The 20,125-nt window shown below is 40.9% G+C and overlaps 1 protein-coding gene across 2 annotated transcripts in view; it reads left to right on the top strand.

The window, feature by feature from the left end:
- The window catches only part of LOC118223676 (kalirin-like), a 150,451-nt gene that overhangs the window by 50,326 nt on the left and 80,000 nt on the right, over positions 1-20,125 (top strand). For both annotated transcript variants that reach the window (XM_035410526.1, XM_035410527.1), the window contains exons 6-11: positions 2,417-2,539; positions 3,907-4,098; positions 5,328-5,459; positions 8,716-8,946; positions 14,486-14,608; positions 15,607-15,798. In XM_035410526.1, coding sequence (XP_035266417.1) covers positions 2,417-2,539; positions 3,907-4,098; positions 5,328-5,459; positions 8,716-8,946; positions 14,486-14,608; positions 15,607-15,798 — 993 coding nt within the window. The remainder of the gene's footprint in view (positions 1-2,416; positions 2,540-3,906; positions 4,099-5,327; positions 5,460-8,715; positions 8,947-14,485; positions 14,609-15,606; positions 15,799-20,125) is intronic.

Genomic DNA, 20,125 nt, shown 5'->3' with positions numbered 1-20,125 from the left:
TGACAAAGAACAATTCTGGGATGTGTTACCTAAGACCAGACTCCAATATAAGTTTTCTCGTATACACATTATATGAGACAGAATTTTGGGAAGAATTTAAACAATAGCAGGACTTTTGAACCATTGGAGAGTTTTTCCATAAATATTTCAGCTCTCTGTGAACAAATATTTATTTAAACACACATCTAATTGGCCGCAGAAATGTGCTAAACAACAAGTGAACAGCAAGATATGAATCTCTGTAGGCTGTAGAGTATACACACCGAGCTAACAATGTACACATGAGCATGAAGTGACTTTGAAGAGACCTAAAAACATAGAACCAATTTATTTGTGAGACAAGATATGCAGTAATATCTTGACTGCTATTTTTATTATCTGCAGATGAGGGTAATACCTGTAATACCCTGTTCTTACGAGATAGGGCTCCTGAAAGTTAGTATTACTCCCATGATGTATTTGGGATTAACTCCCTCCTGCTTGTATAAAAGTAAGTACATAGGCAACAGCTTTCAGAGACCTTACATTGTCTTTTCAAATTCAAATTCAGCCATATATGCGTGCAAGCCTGTGTGTCAATGCAATGATTCTTTAAAAAAACTTGATGGGAATTGTATTAAAATCAGAACACTTGCATGGTACCACGCATGGTATAACTAAAACATGTTCAATTTACATCTCATGAAAACTGGCTGATTGCGATGCTGAGTTCTGTCTGAAAGAATGGGCCAATACTGAGTGATACTGATGATGTTTTTTTAAAAGGAGAAATTAGTTGAGCAAAATGTTGGGTAAAATGCATTTTCAATACTGTTCTAATCTCATTGGCTAGAATAATGGCAGGTAGGCTATGCTCAGCATCCACCACACAGTATCATACTAACTTGTATATGCATCCACTTCTCATTATATTCTCATTACTTATGAGATGGAGCTGGATGGTATTCAGATTGATGTAGACCAGTGGTCTCCAACCCTGGTCCTGGAGAGCTACAGGCTCTGCTGGTTTTTGTTTTCGCCTTAAAATCAGAACCCAATTGAGACCCAAGACACCAGATGAGTTGAGTTAACTGTGTAATCAACTGCTCTAATTGATTCATGAAGTGCAGAGTCACTATGAAACCCAGCAGACCCTGTAGCTCTCGAGGACCAGGGTTGGAGACCACTGATGTAGACTAACTAAGTGCATACAAATGCTACTGTTGAGAATTTCAGTGCATTTTGTAATCATTGGTGCTGTGAATTTAGTGGAGCGAGTGAAAATTACCAGCTGCAGCTACTTAGTGAGTGAAGCAAACACAGCTAACCAGGATCTGCCAGGCCGAGCTTCCTCTTCCACTCTCAGCCTGTGTTCTCTCATGGGGAGGGGCAATCACAGGGCTATGGGGCAATCACTGGCTGTCTGGCAGTGGCTGCTCACTCAGCAGTTGTGGCTGACAGCTCTCCTTGGCCACAGATGACATAAGCTTATTTGTGGCACCAATAACCACTGAATGCCTGTAAAATCATGTAAATACACATATGCATTTAAGTGCATGTAAAATGGATACAATGGTTCTCATTTACAAAACTTTTCTTAAATTATTCTTACTTTTGTTCTTAAAAATGTTCCTATGGAAAAAGAAAAAAAAAGAGTTTCATGACCCATGTGCAGACATGTTTTGTTTTTGTGCAGACATGTTTTGTTTTTGTGCATATCCTAGGTGTATGAGATGATGAATGCTGGCTGTTTGTAAATTTTATGGACAATCCTGTTCATGTGATTAGCATAAGGAAACAACCATGAACACATACAGATGAGAAAAAAATGATGAATGCTGAAATGTTCTTGGAAACGTTCTTACACGCAGTTCACGATCAATTGTGATCGTACTCATGTTTCGTGAATGAGGCCCAATGTCCCTGACAGTGTAAATACACCAGATAAATCTAGGTAAACCTGGCAAAAAATACTCTAGTTAGCTTTAAATTTATTGATAATGGAAATCATGCTTTATAATTTAGACATCATGGTATCAGAGGTGGATATTTCAATGAATTTTCTAATACTGTATAGGAGACGTTAATGGTTGGGTTTGCCCAGTGCCAATACCAGTGAGTAGCAACACATAATATTTGTTATATATTGCTACTACAATAAGCATAAGTAGCAGCATATGCATTTAACAAAGTTGGAGGAATTTTTAAAAAGAATTACTGGTAATAAAGATCATTGGGTGGGTATATACACCTCTATTATATTAAGAATACATTCTTTAGTAATAATGGTGTTTTGGGGGCAATAAATAAGTAACTGTGCCGTTGATACAGTTTGTTTTGTGACTGTAATGAATTTGTCCTTATTGTATCAGCTGGTAAGTTCTTATGGTTTCATATTTATTCATAAATCTTCCCTTGTTTACTCGTTGTACCACAGATGTTTGACTGGATAAGTCACAACAAGCAGCTGTTCTTACAGAGCCATACTGAGATTGGAGTCAGATACCAGCACGCTGTGGATCTCCAGACACAGCACAATCATTTTGCCATGAACTCTATGGTATGTCATGATGACCAATCAAGGGATTGTTTTGTCGTCATTTGTTTAATTGCTTAATGATCTCCCACCAAATACAACCATAATTATTAATAGTGCAACTATAAAATATGCATTTTATTGACATGGAATTATTTAAATCAGATGTGCAGAGCTGCAGAGCTGAGCCCTTCTCTCATTCTACTCACTAGCACCAAGCCATTACCATGTCTCTGAACTATTCCATCACTGCTGAGTGCACTGCACCTCACCCTGGGCTATCTCCTGTAAGTTGTGATTAAAGACCGGCTCCTCTGTCCTTTCTGACTGGCTTGGCGCTGGGATGAACCGTTGAGCTGTCAGTCCGATTTTAGCGGTTAGCTGATGAAGGGAGGTCTCTCCGGCCTATCAGTGCTCTGTGCATTCCTGAGCCCCCAGCTTGCGCACCCCCACCTGCCTCTCGCTGTCAACACGAGGCATTAGCGCTTTTGTTTAAATTGGGCTAAGCTTCTTCCACAGGGGAATTCACACATACACAGTTGACATCACTTTTTCATTTAGATGTGAGCCTCCCCATTACATACATTACGGCTGTTGTTTATGCCCAGAACCTAATGGTCAGCTACTTTAGATGTGCTGCCGGTAAATATAGTTTAGAGTACCTTTTCATCTTATTGCTCTTATTCGCTCTTATCTAGAGTGGCTTACACAACTTACATTCTTTTTTCTTTTCTTCTACCGACAATGATTTACGCTGGATATTTTATTTTTAAGCAAAGCAATTCAGGTTAAATACCTGCTCAAGGGTATAACAGCAGTTTCCCACCTGGGAATTGAAAGATGAAAAGTGTGGCTGAAATTTGGGAGTAATGAGGTGTGTGGGGCAGTGGGAGTTAAGTTTGACTGAGAGCAAGATGGGGGTGCCGACCTTGTCAGTGTCTGTGTTAGAGAGATGGCATGAAGTTGGAGCTGAACCCCTGCCCCTGTCACTGTTGCTTTACATGTCAGACCTGATTTATATATGTCCTACATTGCAATAGGAAATGGCACATCTCATGTTGCACCTTCGCAGTCTGACAAGGAGAGTTGTGGTGACCCAGATGATGTCTACAGTTTGTACCTGAGCCTCATAATGTCTCACAGAAGGGCTGCTGGGAGATGAAGTTCAAGGGCAAGATTTGTGGACTACATCCCTCATTTTTCATTCTTTAAAAATGCTTCATGATACTCTGCCTTTTGAATCCAAGTGTCGAAGTGAAAATATGTAAAATGTGACAAGAAATCATGTGATTCTTACTGAGCTAGAGCAGTAATATCGTAAATACTGACAGGAATAGACAGTATTCTCTATCTACGAGGCAGTGATGTGCTTCCTGTCCATTTGCTCTCAGAACGCCTATGTCAACATCAACCGGATCATGTCGGTGGCGGTGCGGCTATCTGAGGCGGGCCACTATGCCTCCCAGCAGATCAAGCAAATCTCCGCCCAGCTGGACCAGGAGTGGAAGAGCTTTGCTGCTGCCCTGGACGAACGCAGCGCCATCCTCGCCATGTCCTCTGTCTTCCACCAGAAGGCTGAGCAGGTGGGCGCTTACACTTGTTCTTTCACGCTGTTTCTATAACCTGTCAGAAACACTGAAATCTGGCTCTCAAGGCCAGTAGTACTGCTGGACTGATTTAAACTTGGGACACAAGGTCAGTTAAACTTCTGGCCAATCAGTGGCATTAATCGATCAATTAACTACCAAGTAGAAACAAAAACCAACAGTACTACTGGCTTCGAGGGCCAGATTTGTGTATCCTATATGATGACTCTGAACTATGGATAATACTTCTGAGAGCAGCCATTTATTTTCCCTTTTTTTGTCCCATTTTGGGATGGCCAGTCATGCTCACGCTGCGATGCTCACCGCAACCACCACTGCCGATTTGAGACAGCACAGGCAAGCATGAGGTCTCATTCGAGATGAGACATGTGACATCAATTGCGTCTTATCACGCCACAATTCGCAAGTCATATGATTAAATGCTGTCATCCCTGCTAACTGAAACCCTCCCATTGCTGGGGGCTGCTGGCTGCAGTCACCACTGACACAGTCCAGATTTGATACCAGACCGTGAGGGCCATTCATTCACTAGCACTTGCCTGAACAGGACACCACCCCTTAGTGCCCAAGAGCAGTCATTTCTAAACTTTTAGCATTCAAGTTAACTCCTGGATCCTGCATTCATAGGAGTCTGTAATACCTGAAACATATATTTAATTCTTGCAGGGTTCTGTCTATATATTAATACCAGCATTCTGTCTTCAGTGACATTTCTTAATCCCAGCATTTAGATTGGTTAAATAATGTTTTTAAAAGCTGTGAAGCCTGCTTTACTGTAACTGTTAAGTCAGAAACATGAATAAAAGGTCAAGTCTAAGATTGGAGCAAAAATAATAATCTGGTCTCGAACACCTCTCTCTCTCACTCGAGAGAGTGTTTCCTGTAATGGTAATGGTAAGTCATTTCAAACTTTAATGGATTGTCTGCATTAAACTCATTGAAGCCAGGCCATTTGCTGGTGACTGTGGATGTTCTTATCAATGTGGGATATATTTTTGGTGGCTGTGAGCGGAAAGGTGCATCAGTGAGCTGAGACCAGGGTGCAGGGGGGAAAAGGCTGCACTCTGTCAGAAAGCACTTGATCCTTATTAGTGGCTAATGCTCGTGAAAGCAGAATGGCACTGCGCTCTGTGATATCGCTCCCTCAGCTTCTGCCGTTGGGGTTCTGAGTCTCTTTCATGGGTGGTTTCCTGGCTCTTTTCCAGTTCCTGGCTGGGGTGGAGGTCTGGTGCAAGATGTGCACCGAGGGTGGGCTGCCTTCTGAGATGCAGGCCCTGGAGCTGGCCATCCATCACCACCAGGCACTGTACGAACAGGTCACCCAAGCCTACGCAGAGGTGAAGCAGCCTTTCACATTCACCAGCTGACCAATGAGGAACCTTGCGCCATTTAGCATCTGTACTGACCAATTACATTGACCATAGTAGTCAATCTCACCAAATGAGGTTTAATAATATTGGGATTATGCGGGGGTAAAAGTACAGGGGAAATGGCATAGGGATGTTAATAAAGCGATAATTATCATCTTATTCCCTGCTCAGTTTTAATAATAGTGGGATAATACTGGGATAATTAGATATGGATTATAATACAGGCATAAAATAGGGATAATATTGTAGGGATACTAATACAGATATTTAAAACGGAATAATGATAATCTTTATTCCTCGTGTTTAATACAGGGATAGGGCAGAGATAATTATACAGGGGTTATGACATCGGCATAGTATAGGAATATTAAGGGATGCTATTAATATGGGATGCAAATATACAAATTATTATATAGATAGTAAATTTAAGGATAATAGTCATCTTTATTTCCTGTGGGACCATTTAGAAATTTTAAAATATCTCTGTTATTTAACATGCATGTTCATTTAACGTTTAATTGTTGACACACCAATGCATGTAATCAAAGTACTCAAAGGAGCATTTTGAGTTTAATTATTTCTTTTACAGCACATTTTATCCAGACAATTAATTTTTAACGCTATTTTTTAATTTGTCAACTATGGCAATGTATCACTAAATCAGATATACCTCCTGCAGAATTTATGTGAACATATGTAAATGTGAATGGTTAAGTCTTGCCAAAGAACACTAACAAACAATAAGGGCTGGATTTAGTATGCTTTTGCACAAAACTGTCATTATGCACAGTATAAATCCTTTCCATATTTATCACACTGTTGCTCCTGTGCAGCATACAAGTGGTAAATATAGGGGTTACTGAATTTGTGGTTTAGCCTTAATGCATTGTTTTGTCGATTTAGAGAAGGTAAGAAGTATCATGAGGGTACGTAGATAGATGCATAATAATTACCTTTAATATGCAATTTATCAAGGCTGGAAAACATAATTGCCTGTTTTTGCCACAGTGAGAAAGCAGATCTTAACATTTACATTTAACGCATTTAGCTGATGCTTTAATCCAAAACGGCTTACAATGAGTAAGAATAGGCCTAGATTCATAAATTACTAACATCCCAAGTAGCGCTTAATGAGAGTGCAATGGTCAGGCTATAACACCCCAGCGATAGGTGCTTTGTCACTAGAATTAACATGTGGAAGGGAAGGTAGAGAAAGGATTTTTTGGGGGGGAGATATTTTGGGTAGATAGAGGGGGAAGATGTGGAAGAGAGGAATGGGAATCAGGATGGAGAAGGGGGGGAAAGGTATTTCCTGAAGAGTAGGTCTTCAGGTTGGGATGGAACAGGTTGTCGTATGACAGTTTGAGATGACCACTCTACTATAGAGAGTATTGCTACTCCTGCATCCTTCTTACACCATGCTTGTTTTCATAATAATTCCCGGTAAAAGTTGTTATTAAAAGTGTTTAGTAAAATGTCAATTCATACATTCAAAATGGATGTATGTCCATTATCTATACCCGCTTATCCTGGTCAGGGTCACGTGGGGTGCTGGAGGCAGGAATACACATTTAGCCAATCTATCTCAGGGCGCACACACCGTTCATTCACACACTCATATCTAAAGCCTCCAATTAGCCTGCCTGCATGTCTTTTGAACTGTGGGAGGAAACCAGAGTACTCAGAGCAAACCCACACAGACACTGGGAGAACATGCAAATTCCACACAGAAAGGCCCAGGCCGGAATTCGAACCCAAGACCTTCTTGCTGTGAGGCGACAGTGCTACCCCACTGCAACACCGTGTACACGAAAGTGAGAGAGTGTTCAGCTCTTCATTGTGACAACCTATTTCTGGTGTTTTCATTTTGATTCTCAGTGCTGTGTGTAGTGTTTCACTAAATGCTGGTGATTATCAGTGCTGTGTGCAGTAGTTCACTGAGTGCTGTTTTTTTTTTTTACTTTTCCTGTTTCTTATGTCTACATATTTAAACAGCATACATAGCTGCATACCTTTCGTGGTGTTGTGGTGCCGCCAAAATAGATAAACAGATGTTCCAAAAATGTGTGTAATTTTTTATTTACAATATTGATTGAATTATAGGATCATCTAGTAAGGAATGGATAAGCTGTGGAAAAAACATTCTATTCCTGGAATGAACCAGAAATAGAATGACCTAGAAGGAAAGCACTCTCTCCCTTTTTTGTTGTAACATGGCTCTCTAAATACCTCCTTTATAGTGTTAGATTCTGTGGGAAATTAAGAGGCAGGAACGGTAAACAATCAGTATTCTTTATTCTGTAGAAAGGGAGTCAGTTCCCACAGAGGGGCAACATTTATATCATTCAAACCTCATCACTTGGTATGTGCCTTCAGCTTAGCAAATCTTCATTTGTTACGTTCACTGGTCGATCATTACAAGGTTCATAAGGTTAGATTTACAGCTTGAGAGAGAGAGAGAGAGAGAGAGCCTGCCCCCCCCCCCCAACTACAAGGTGAATCCCTAATTATGAACTATGGATAATATTTATTAGTTTTGTTAGTAAAATACACACATATATATAAAACATTTTTTTAACAATAGTAAGAAACAAACTCCAGAAACTTAAACTTGTTGCAAATAATTGCTATGTGTATTTTTCTGTTATAATTTTAAGTCTTGTTTAATAACCTTATAGACCGTGAAGCCCTGTTTGTGGTATACAGTGTTGAAACTGATTAGTATGCTATGGATGCCACAAATATACCTTACACAAAACATTCCCCTTCTGTACTCGTGTATTTCATTTCAACTGAGAATGGCCTTCACTGGCATTTCATGTATTGGAGTGTGTGTACTATTAACCTGGAGCTGTAAAAGTTTTCCTGTACCCTATAAATAAGTGTGTGAATAAAACTAAGTGCAAAAATACAGCATATTTACAACAGTAACCGAGCAAGAGTTTTTGGATGCCCAGCCATGACTGTCATCATCACTCATCAGTGGAAGAGGTACTTTGTTGGCCAAACAAGTAAATCATAATTGGTGTGTTTATCAACGTCCAGTCATGGATTTTTCCTTAATCATGTAAATGGTGCGCAGTGTGACCAGTGTTCATAGATACGTTGATAAATAGTCAGGCTTGGCTAATGAAATTATATGGATCAATAACGAGTCCAGGATGAACAGCTCTGATCCCATGCTCTGACAGCATGCTGCTGTGGTTTGTGATCCTGATCTCAGGTCAGCCAGGATGGTAAGGCTCTGCTGGATGTCCTGCAGAGGCCGCTGGGTCCGGAGAACTCAGAGTCTCTCACGGCCACCGCCAATTACTCCAAAGCAGTGCAAGGCATCCTGGACGTGGTGCACGAGGTCCTGCACCACCAGAGACGCTTGGAGAACATCTGGCAGCACCGCAAGGTCCGCCTGCACCAACGGCTCCAGCTTTGCGTGTTCCAACAGGACGTCCAGCAGGTAACTCACAGTGTATGAAACAGAAACTCTTACTGCACTCTGACCCTATTCCTGAAATGCAGGTACTGTAACTCTCACTGCACTCTGACCCTCTAGCCCTATGTATCTGAAACCGGTAACTCTTCATACGCTCTAAACCTATGTGTTTAAAACAGGTATCTCTCTGTGCTCTAACCCTGGGTGTAAAAATTGGTTAACTCATACTGTGCTCTGGCCTTATGGTTTTTACATTTGGTAATTCCCATTGAATCTACTGAACACCATTCAGCAAGCATGAAAATGTCTTGATTGCACAGAGCTTGCTTCTAACATCTGCAGCATGAACCAGACCAACAGGTACAGCTATAGGAAAGGATACAAATCCATTTCAAAGTTTTGAAATGGCAATCATTTTCAATCTTTTAAAGTTTCAAGTTATTAATGGCAACCATTGAAAGTGCCATTCAGTGTGACTTTGGGGACTGTTTTAAGAAGTATTAGGTTCTGTAGTGAAGGCATGGTCCATTACGCATTCATTATATATATATATATTTTTTTTTTGAGCAGAAAAGCCACTGAGTAGCTGAAGTAGCTCAGATATCTGGCTCTCACCATGCAAAATGAAATGCTCACATGAAAACATGAAATGCCATGTTTCTTCTCATCTGAACCCACAAAGTTCAATTCAGAAATACAAATTCAGTTATGTAAGTCAGATATAAGATGTAAAAAAGTCATATCATCTGCCCATCATGTTTAACATATTGCAATTTATAAATTACTTTACTTAATGATATTTAATTTACAGGAGCAATATTCATAGAACAGGCTTTGTTTTCTATATATTAGTTTGGGCATTCCTATGATTCAAATATTTGCTCTATTATTACTATCTGGAACTTTGCAAGAAAAATATGGATGATATCCATGTATTTAGCTCTGTGGTGAAATCCCAGGCGAAAGAGGAGAGGACTTAATCAGCACAGGCCTGCTGTGGCTGCTTCATGTTTAATTCCCAGTTCCAGTGCCAAATCAAGATCTCAGATCTGACTCACGGATCCACCTACGGGGCTGGGATTGTTGTTTATCTTGTGAATAACTAAAAGGTATAATATTTTATATGTTTATATTGGACACACCTGGAATGAAAGGTAGTCTAATACTTTTGCATTAGAATGACCACTGTCTATACACTTTTTTGTGTTTATGTATAAGTATGTGTGAGTGCAAGTAATCTTATACATTTTAGAGTCTCTGTGTGCCAGTGTGGGAGTGTATGTGACTGTGTTTATATTTTGACGTGTGTATGTGAGAGTGTGTTTGAGCACTTCCTTTGCATTTGCATATTACATGCACATTGGTGTTACTTGAACTGAAGGTGAGCCACAGTCTCTCACTTTCTATTCCCATTGTCTCTTTTCCACTGTAATGAGTGTACACCTCACTCATTAACTTGCATACCTCACATCCATCTCATAAACTCAACCACTGGCTCACACCTTACAAGTCCTGCACATTCATTAGCCAACTCACATCCATCACACTCATTCATCTGCTAACCAGATAAAATCCCTCATGTCTGTCTCTCTCACTCACCCACTCACACCCGTCTCTCTCACTTCTCTCTCACATACAAACTATCTGTCTAAGCTAAATATGGTTATCGAATTGGTTGGTATGAGGAGCTCTGCAATATATTATCTCTACAATATATTGAGCAAATGCTAGATGGGCTGTTAAAACTAAACAAAACAATGTATTATATGAACAGGCATTATGACACCAGATACACATACAATTATAGTACATTCATATGCACTCTAAAAAGCTTACATAATAGTTACTGTAAGGGTTTGTGAATGTTTTTAATAGTTATAGAATGGAATGTCCCCAGGACATACATTTGGCAACAAAACATTATTGTGGATGAAATAACTATTTAAAACAAATTCATAATTAATTCACAATTCCTAACCTTTTGTTAGCTTTCTGGTGCATTTTACAATGATGCAAAGACACAAACCTTGCCAAGAAATAACTGGGCAGCCAGTAGTCCCATTGCTTTTGCTCCCCTAGTGGGGACTCTCTCTCTGACTCACTTACCCACTCACTTGCTTCTTACTCATTTACTTACTGTACCTACCGGCTCAAATTCCTCCTATCTGTCTCTCACTTACCAGCTCACACTTGTCTCTCATGCTCATTCACCCACTCACATTTATCTGATCACACACTCTCACCCATACCTTCTCAGTGAAACCAGGGGCTTGACTCATGGCTGCCAGAAACAGCCCAGCTAGATGAAACCCATGTCCTCTTCTCCTTAACCCACTGTCCCACTGTCATCAAACCCTTGCAATCTGTGAGATCACAACAAGAGTAGTCCTGTAAACAGATTTTATAACCATAGAACCATTATTCATTGTGTTCTGACTAGAGTTATGTTTCACTTTTTTGCAATAACTGTGGTTATTTGTTATGCACCCCTTCCCCAAGTGTGAATATCAGATCCATTCAGGGTAGATCCAGCTCGTATTCAGATATGGTTAATGTGTCAGGAATAAAAGGCAAGTATTACAAAAAATTCACCCATAATCAATTCTGACCATGTATGTGGTTGCAGGTTCAGTGCAGCAGATAAACACTTCATTAAATAGGAGACTACACTGTGCCTGTCTCTGGTTCTACTCAGGGTCCATGTCCATCCCAGATAATAAGACCATTTTGTACACACTGCATAATTACATATGGCTGTAAACCGGTAAGGCCTCATAGCGCTGCACCTCAGGGTTGGTTATCATCTAAACAGAGACACAGTACGTCCAATCCAGAGGAAAGTGCATTTATATTGAATACATGGCATATTTATATCAGCTGCACATGTTGAAAGGTCAAGGGAATGAATTTGGCAGCTTTAGACTGTGTACTGTAATCTACTCCAGTGCCTGTTGAGAGAGCCAGAGACGGAGGTTTTCCTGGCAGTTTTTTGTTTTTCCTTGTTACATTAACTTTGTGCTACAAGCCTGCTCCTGAATGCCACTGATTTGCTAATGGCCAGATATGCTTTGCCTTATCCCCCATGTTTCGCTTACAGACATTAACCACAGCTTATTAGAGATTAGCGTTAGTGTAAGTGCAACACTATGCAGAGAGTCACAACTAAATATGAAACAGAGGTGTATTGATCACTTCTATTTCACATGAGCTACATGCCATAAGAAAGGGGGGTGGGGAATCATCCTGTGTGTGAAGAATCTGTATATTCTGGCCTGTCATCTTTGGACATCTATGAGAAGTGCAAGATGATATTGCCTATCTTATGGATGTGCTGGGAGGCCTAGCACTTCTGGTCCATTTCTAGCCATTATTTTTGGCAGGAGAACTCCCGAGTGGAACATTCCTTTCATTTCTCACATTGCAATTTAAAAGCATCCCTCTGGCCAGGAAAGGGGAAAACATGCTCTTGTTTTAATTCTGGTTTATACAAGGCATAAGAGGATAATAAGCAAAAGGAATTTTTGGACTTGGACCATCCACATAAAATGAACATCAGTGACTGCGTGTCAGCATGTAAAACAAGCTGGATACTATGGGAACAGTGCCAAATGGCTTGATTACATGCTGGCTTAATGAGATAGAATGATTTAGAATTTAACCTAAATTGCTGGGATGGGAAATGTTCTGTATTTGTGTGTGACCCTGTGTACTGTATCTCCTTCCCCTATACAGCATGTTCAACTCTTGCTTGGAAAGGCTCTCACCACATGTTTAAAATCACAGTAGACAAACACTTTGTCTCTGAAATTTCACAGCAACCATGGAACAATCTGGGACTGAAGATCTGTTCGTTCATTGTCAGAGATAATTACCTCTATGGTGTCAAAGTGGAGCTTTTATATCTGGGTTGTGAAATTCACAGAACTTTACATTTAACCGTTTGCTGGTGTGTCACATTTATGATATTCGTGCTGCCCTGGTAGACCCTGTCATCCAACCCGACAAGTGTCCATTCGATGCGACCCAAAACTATGATCCGTCCAACAATACAAACTTACCGAAGTCTGTTGGTCTCATATTTGATCACATTACATTATTACATTACAGGCATTTAGCAGACACCCTTATCCAGTGCGACTTACACATTACATCCATTTATACAGATGGATATACACTGAAGCAATGCAGATTAAGTACCTTGCACAAGGGTACAACAGCAGTGTCCCATTATTCCCATTATACTACACTGCCACCCAATCACAACAGTGTTCATTTTCAGGCTTTTTTGGAAGTGCCAAGGCCAACCCCCCTATGTGAATCTCTGAACGAATCCCAGATTATCAAATAAGGAAAAAATCACAAGCATTCAGTTCAGCTCTGGTAACCTTGTGTTACAGTACAGAAGTTGTAATGTTTTATAGAAAAAAAGTTATTTTTCTGAAACTTATTGTGGCAGGCTGGGTTGTGCAACAAAGAGAAGGGGACAAATGTTTTTTTTAATAAGATTCTCAGCTGACCAATTGATTTCACAAGGCATGAAAAGTCCAAAGCAAATAGTCAAGGTACTGTGAAGCTGTTCACGTATGGCAGTCCGAGAGAAAAAATATGAGCCAGGCTCCTGAAGAGCAACCTTCCCTATACAGTGGGAAGCCAGCTGAGTTGTGTCCCAAATTTGTGTCATTAACAGATTATGAATTTGACACTATTGCTGTGGACTGTCATTAGTGAAAGGAAAGCAGTCTGCACCTGAACCCTCTGCCTGGTGTGTTCAGTAAACATGCCTTTGTCCACATGTGCAGTTTCTGCACTTGTGCAGTGTATCATCATTACTGACCATCAGCTGGAACCTTGTGAGTGTGTACTTAACACTGTACCTGGAAAACTTAAGCTTCTTTGCAGTTTCTCACTTCTTGCCAAAATTTTTACTTGGCCTACATCTTAGCCTAGCTCCTTCTTTGCCATAGTTTTTGCAGCTTTAGTGCCTATTTAACTTCCACTACAGGCTAAAGGTATCAGGCTACCTGGGTTTTTTTTAAACATGAGGTAGATAAGATTTCACTCAATTTAATTACACCTCCACATCCCTCCCACCCCTCCACCTCCCACTTTGCAAAATGATTGGATAGACTTTCAATAATTAATTTCATTGTAATTAAAGCCAAAGGAGGCTATTCAGAGGAAAGTCATATCTAAGATTATTTTTAAGTAAAAGTAATCTCTTTGTGTTACTGTAGGTTTTTAAAAAAAATAGTTTTTCCTTTGTTTTGTTATCCAATAAATGCATATATAAAACTGAATTCCCTACCAAAACTTTTTTTATACTACAGTAGGCCAAATACATTTGGCCTGTACTGCATGCACAGGTTCTTCTGAAAGCTGCATTGTCCCAGCCATCTCTACTGCTAAAAGATCGAGCGCTACCTGTATGTGACATGGCAGACTGACAGTGATGACAGATTATTCCTTTAGTGCCAGACTGAGAGAGTGTGTGTGCAGGCTGGTACAGGGGTGATAAACAGGTCCACACTCAGCGCTAATGTGCATTTGTCTGCATCTCCTACAGGTGATGGATTGGATTGAGAACCACGGGGAGGCCTTTCTGAGCAAACACACCGGGGTGGGAAAGTCCCTGCATCGAGCGCGGGCACTGCAGAAACGTCACGACGACTTCGAGGAGGTGGCTCAGGTGAGACCCACGTTGCAAGAAAGGTCATCATGGTGATTTACAACAGCACAGCACATGTTAAAAAACACATGTTATTTGTGCCTCTTAAATTGTCCATTAAATGCATCTCTGAATTACCCCAGCTCATTTCTGATTCTCTCGATGGGCTCTAGATTTTGTTTTAATAATCCCTCAGCTGCATGTTTGGAGAAAACTGGGGCTTTAGTGATACTGTCAAGCTCCATTTGAAAGCAATACATACTTGTAGTTTTTCAGTGTTTCAATGAATATTCAGTGCAGAGATGGCTTCTGTAACTGTGTGGCTTAAATTCCTTTCAAATTTGCAGCTCCCGCTGCTTAAAAGTAGTAAAACAGGATCATTAAATAGCACCGCTGTGAAAAATTGTCATTAGTTTCCCTTACATGTGTTAAATCCTAATTATATTTATCAGTAGTATTACAGTAAATACACCAGCAATGATTGGATGAATCTCAGGGATATGATAAAGGTGGATGCCCCAAACATACACCAAGCTCATGGGCCTTATGTGTGTTCAATCAACTATATCTCATGGGTTTCCTATTTTCACAGAGATGCTTAACGAATGCAGGCCTTTAGGTTTCATAGTAGCTGCTGCAATTCATGTGGAACAGATGATTGTAGACCAAAAGAAAAAAATGGTTCCACTATCTATATCTATGTCTATCTATATCTATATCTATATCAATGTCTATATCTATTGAATCTGTAAAATACCAGCTTTCTTCATTCAGACCATGCCACAGTTGTAGGTAATCAGTCTGGAAACATTTACATGCACAGCATAACCTCTGGATTGGGGCTGTTGCTCTGGCACAGGTAGCTCTGCTGCTGGTGTATGCTGGCATTCCTCTTGAGGGTTTAACACGAGTGTTTGTGAAAGACATCCTGTACTGGACCAGGGTAAATGAGCGTGGTTGGACAGTGATGCGGCAAGTCGTGACCTGGCTCTCTCTTCCTTTTGCCCGGGGCGGATCAGAACACGTACACCAACGCCGACAAGCTCCTGGAGGCAGCCGAGCAGCTGGCCCAGACTGGGGAGTGCGACCCGGAGGAGATCTACAAGGCGGCCCGGCACCTGGAGGTGCGGATCCAGGACTTTGTTCGCAGGGTGGAGCAGAGGAAACTGCTGCTGGATATGTCCGTCGCCTTTCACACCCATGCCAAAGAGGTAAGTCTTTCCCCCGTTAGCGTCCTGTGTCAGGGAAAGACAGCGTGTGGGGGCTGCGGACAGGGAAGGTCACTCATGGTTCCTCTCTCATCGCCGCGTCAGCTGGAGTTTGGATTGGCTGTTGGAGCGAGGTTTTATGGATTGTTTAGTGTCAGCTAAATTGGCGCTAACGACTGCACTACGGTTGTTCGAAGAGGATCACGCCAAGATTACTGTGGGATGCTGTGATTCTTCGCTCTGGTTAGCAGGCTTTGATCCCTGCCAGATGTGAGAGCTGTACAGAGATGTATGTGAGTGCTAAGAGCACTTCATAGAGGTGCAAGGCCCGGTTACGGTGGACTTTGATATGCAAATGAAAAGGAAACCTGGGGCTGGTCTGCTGAAATGTTATCTGCAGGATACACGTGTCATTTGTGCACATCCAGTTTGAACTTTGGAGCTTGAAGCTGATCTGAACTTGTTTAAAAGGATTTGAAATTCTCCCAAATGGCTTAGTTGGTGAGGTGATAGCCACAAGCATGGGTGTAACCCTACGTTTGCAGGCTTGGGCCTGGGCTATAGTGTCAATGCAGGTGTGTCGCATTGTCAGTCAATGATACACTTCTCCTGTGATCAGTGATGGCTATTTTTAGTGCTGTCTGTGTACTGTGGAAGTGGAAAGTGACTTGCCTGCAGAGTGCAGGGGTGCATGTGCTTCAGCCTAAGATTTGAATGTACAGTAGTACAGTGTTTAAAGAGGCACAATTTGGAAAACAAGAGGGAAAAAATGGTTTGCATTGCATGGTTTGAAAATGAGCCCCAGGAACACACTTTGTGGCAGAATGGAGAAGTTATCTGAAATGGAGTGAAAAATGAGTTTGTTTTATTTATTTATTTGTTTGTTTATTTGAGGTGGAGTGAGGCTATTTGTTCCTGAGGTGGTGTGAGACAGTTTGTGTGAGGTGAAGTAAGACAGTTTGTGTGAGGTGGAGTGAGACAGTTTGTTTCTAAAGTGGAGTGAGATGGTTCGAGTGAGGCAGTTTTTGTCTGAGGTGGAGTGAGACAGTGTGTCTGAGGTGGAGTGAGACAGTAGGTTTCTGAAGTGGAGTGAGGCAGTTTTTGTCTGAGGTGCAGTGAGTTTGTTTCGAAAGTGGAGTGAGACAGTTTGTTTCTGAAGTGGAGTTAGTTTGTTTCTATAGTGGAGTGAGGCAGTTTGTTTCTGAAGTGAAGTGCGAGTTTGGTTCTGCGGTGGAGTGAGACTGTTTGTTTTTGCTGTGGTGGGTGGGAAAGTTATCTGAGGTGGAATGGAATGGTTTCTGCCTTCATTTGTTCCCTTCAGTGGAGTAATGGAGACGCTGTCTCTCAGCTTGTCACATTGATCCACATTAAGAAACTGTAATATGATTTTAAGGGTGTACTACTCCAAAATGCATAAAAAGGCTGGTTATGGAAGGAGGTTAGTACAAAGCTCACTGAAATTTTAATATTGACAGTAAGCCCTGGCTCACATCAGATTACATTAATCGTAGTGGTTGAGATTTGTCAGGCAACAGAATGTTCATGTGCACGGATTTATTATCAATTTAAAAATGTGCATGGATTTATTATTGTTTGCAAAAAAACGTATTTTTACCTTTTTCCTCCAAATAAGATTACATGATTACTTTGTGAATGGAAAAAAGCCAGCTGTGTTCTCAGATGACTGCGGGGTTTTGGTAACATCTCTATTATGAATCCTTATGTTTCAATCCTTTCCCCTCTGAATCCTGTTAAAAGAAAGATTCAAATCACAGTTTCTGCCGTACTATCCAGGCATGCGGTCCATTACAGCTACACTAGGCAACATTCCCATATCATGAAATGAAGACAGAATCTGGCAAATCTTCAAGTATTAATGTACTTCACTGAAATGTGTTTAGAGAAGGGTTGCGCCGCATGAAACTGCGATTATGAGGTGCTGAAACACAAATGGTCATGACGCAGTCCACAGATGCATCCTAAGCGCCTCAACCGGTGAAACCTTCCTTCTTCTCGCTGAGTCATGTGAAGCGACTATCTGCTGCAAATCCCCCAAAAAGCAATAACTATCACTCCCTCGGTGTCAAAGACAGCGTTAAGATTAGTCATTTGTAATTTAGCTATTAGCGCTGCATCTTGGTCATTCAGTTGAAGCTGCAGCAGAGCTCTCTAATTCGCTGGAACTATGAACTACAATTATGCATTCAACCGCCATTTTTCTTCCATGTTTATACAGCTGCAGCTCCAGTTATCAGCTTTCCAGTTTAACGTCATAGACATCATTGGTAAGGGGTTTATGTGTCTTGTATGATGGTCAGAAAATCTGAATTTCACAAAGAGAAATAAGGAAGAAGTTTTATTGGCCGATATACAAGTTCTGATATGCGTTCGCAGCAGGAACATGGTGCTAATTATGTGAAACAAGCCAAACCCTGCGGTGTGCTGGCCCCTGCACATGCCCCACCGAGAGGGGCGTTCTCCCATGATGTCTCTGTCACTTGCGCAGTCAGGATAACAACAGAGATTAGCACAGTTTAATGAGGGCATCCCCCTTGTTGCCAAGTCTCACAGTACTCTGTTTACATTCTCTCACACCACTGTTGACCAGCAGTGACACAAAAACAACATGGTAAGCATTTTATGATTTTAAGTTCTCTAGATTTACCTAAAATCTCAAGCTCATTTAAGAGAATCTTAATTTTTTCACATATGAAATGTACATCTTACAAGGACGGTACACCGACAGTACTGCAAAACATAACACTCCACCTTGCCTCACAGCAAGAAGGCCCTAGGTTCGAATCCCGGCTTGGGCCTTTTTGTGTGGAGTTAGCATTTTGTCCCCTTGTCCGCATGGGTTTCCTCTTGGTACTCCAGATTCCTCCCACAGTCCAAAGACATGCAAGTAGGCTAATTGGAGACTCTAAATTACCCATAGGTATGAGTGTGTGAGTGAATGGTGTGTGTGCCCTGCGATAGATTGGCTTCCTGTTCAAGGTGTATTCCTGCCTCTCGCCCAATGCATGCTGGGATAAGCTCCAGCACCCGCTGTGACCCTGACCAGGAATAAGTGGGTATAGATAATGGCTGGATGGATGAGACATTGACATTACAAATATGTAATAATGCAAAATGGTCAGTTAGGCAAAATGTTTCCCCATCTACAATTAATGATGTAAAATACATGCCAAACAAGCACCATAAACCTTTTTTTTTACCTTGCACATCCAAGATGAGATTGTATTTACAACATGCGATCCAGTTAATCCAGTGGACTAGGTCACAGATTACAAGATTACAAGATTTAGCAAATGCATATATACACTGTATGTGTACATTTCTTTTCACTGTATTGGTGCTGTAAAATAGGTCAAAGAGATGCACTGTTGTGGGGAAAGAAAATCTAAGACAAATGTTGTGAATGTTAATGAGGTTGCACTGATATCTTACATTGCTTTGATTTCTTGCTAATCTCTTATGTTTGAATTCAGTTTAAGGCTTTGTAATTCTGGATAACATGTTTTATCTGAAGGTGGACAGTAAAATCCCTATAATGGAAGGAATGGCAGAACTCTTGCACAGTGACATTTGTAATCCAGAGCATGCTCAGATCAGACATGGGAGCAGTTGCCATGGGAACCACGGACAAGGGAATGGCACTCTTTATGCGTGTTAACCATTGCAGTGATTCACGAAATTCACAGGAATTGTATCTGTGTAAACAAGTTATATTTGATTCTGTTATCAGCATTATTGTTTTCATCATGGAGTCCTATTAGAAGAGCTTCAAGTGTTTTCAGATGTTTTTTGTGGTGCTTTTCTTTTCGGTGTGTGAGCAATAGAAATAAATCGATAAATAACTAAATAAACGGCTTTTTTAAAGGACCAATACTTGTTGCACCACTGTTATTGTTTACACAACCATTTGATTTAGTATCTGCTGTGGCAGTGCATGCAGTAATCTTATCCACAATGATTACTCATTATAGGTTAAATTGCATTGCTGTGAATTTTTGGAAGTGCACATTTTCAGTTGCTATGGATACTAAATATACTATACTGTGGGAGTGGCGTTAGTTTACCAACCCCTTTTCTCTTCAAATGGAGATTGCAAATGGTTTGAACTGCATAACTGCAGTACAATTCAGATAATTAAGAAGTCAGGCTTATGTTAAAGCTTTTGGAGACACGGTGTATTGTGTTCAAACTTACCATGTATTAAATCTGAGCTATGTAACCCAAACCAGCTTAGAGGAATTGTTAAGGGGGCTATGTCACTGTCTGAAATGGGGAATTTATCAGAAGAGAGCCAGACTATGCCCTCTCTGTG

Source organism: Anguilla anguilla, chromosome 3, assembly GCF_013347855.1.
Source record: "Anguilla anguilla isolate fAngAng1 chromosome 3, fAngAng1.pri, whole genome shotgun sequence".
Taxonomy (NCBI): domain Eukaryota; kingdom Metazoa; phylum Chordata; class Actinopteri; order Anguilliformes; family Anguillidae; genus Anguilla; species Anguilla anguilla.
The sequence above is the reverse complement of the archived record's forward strand: the minus strand, read 5'-3'. Positions and strand labels throughout refer to the sequence as shown.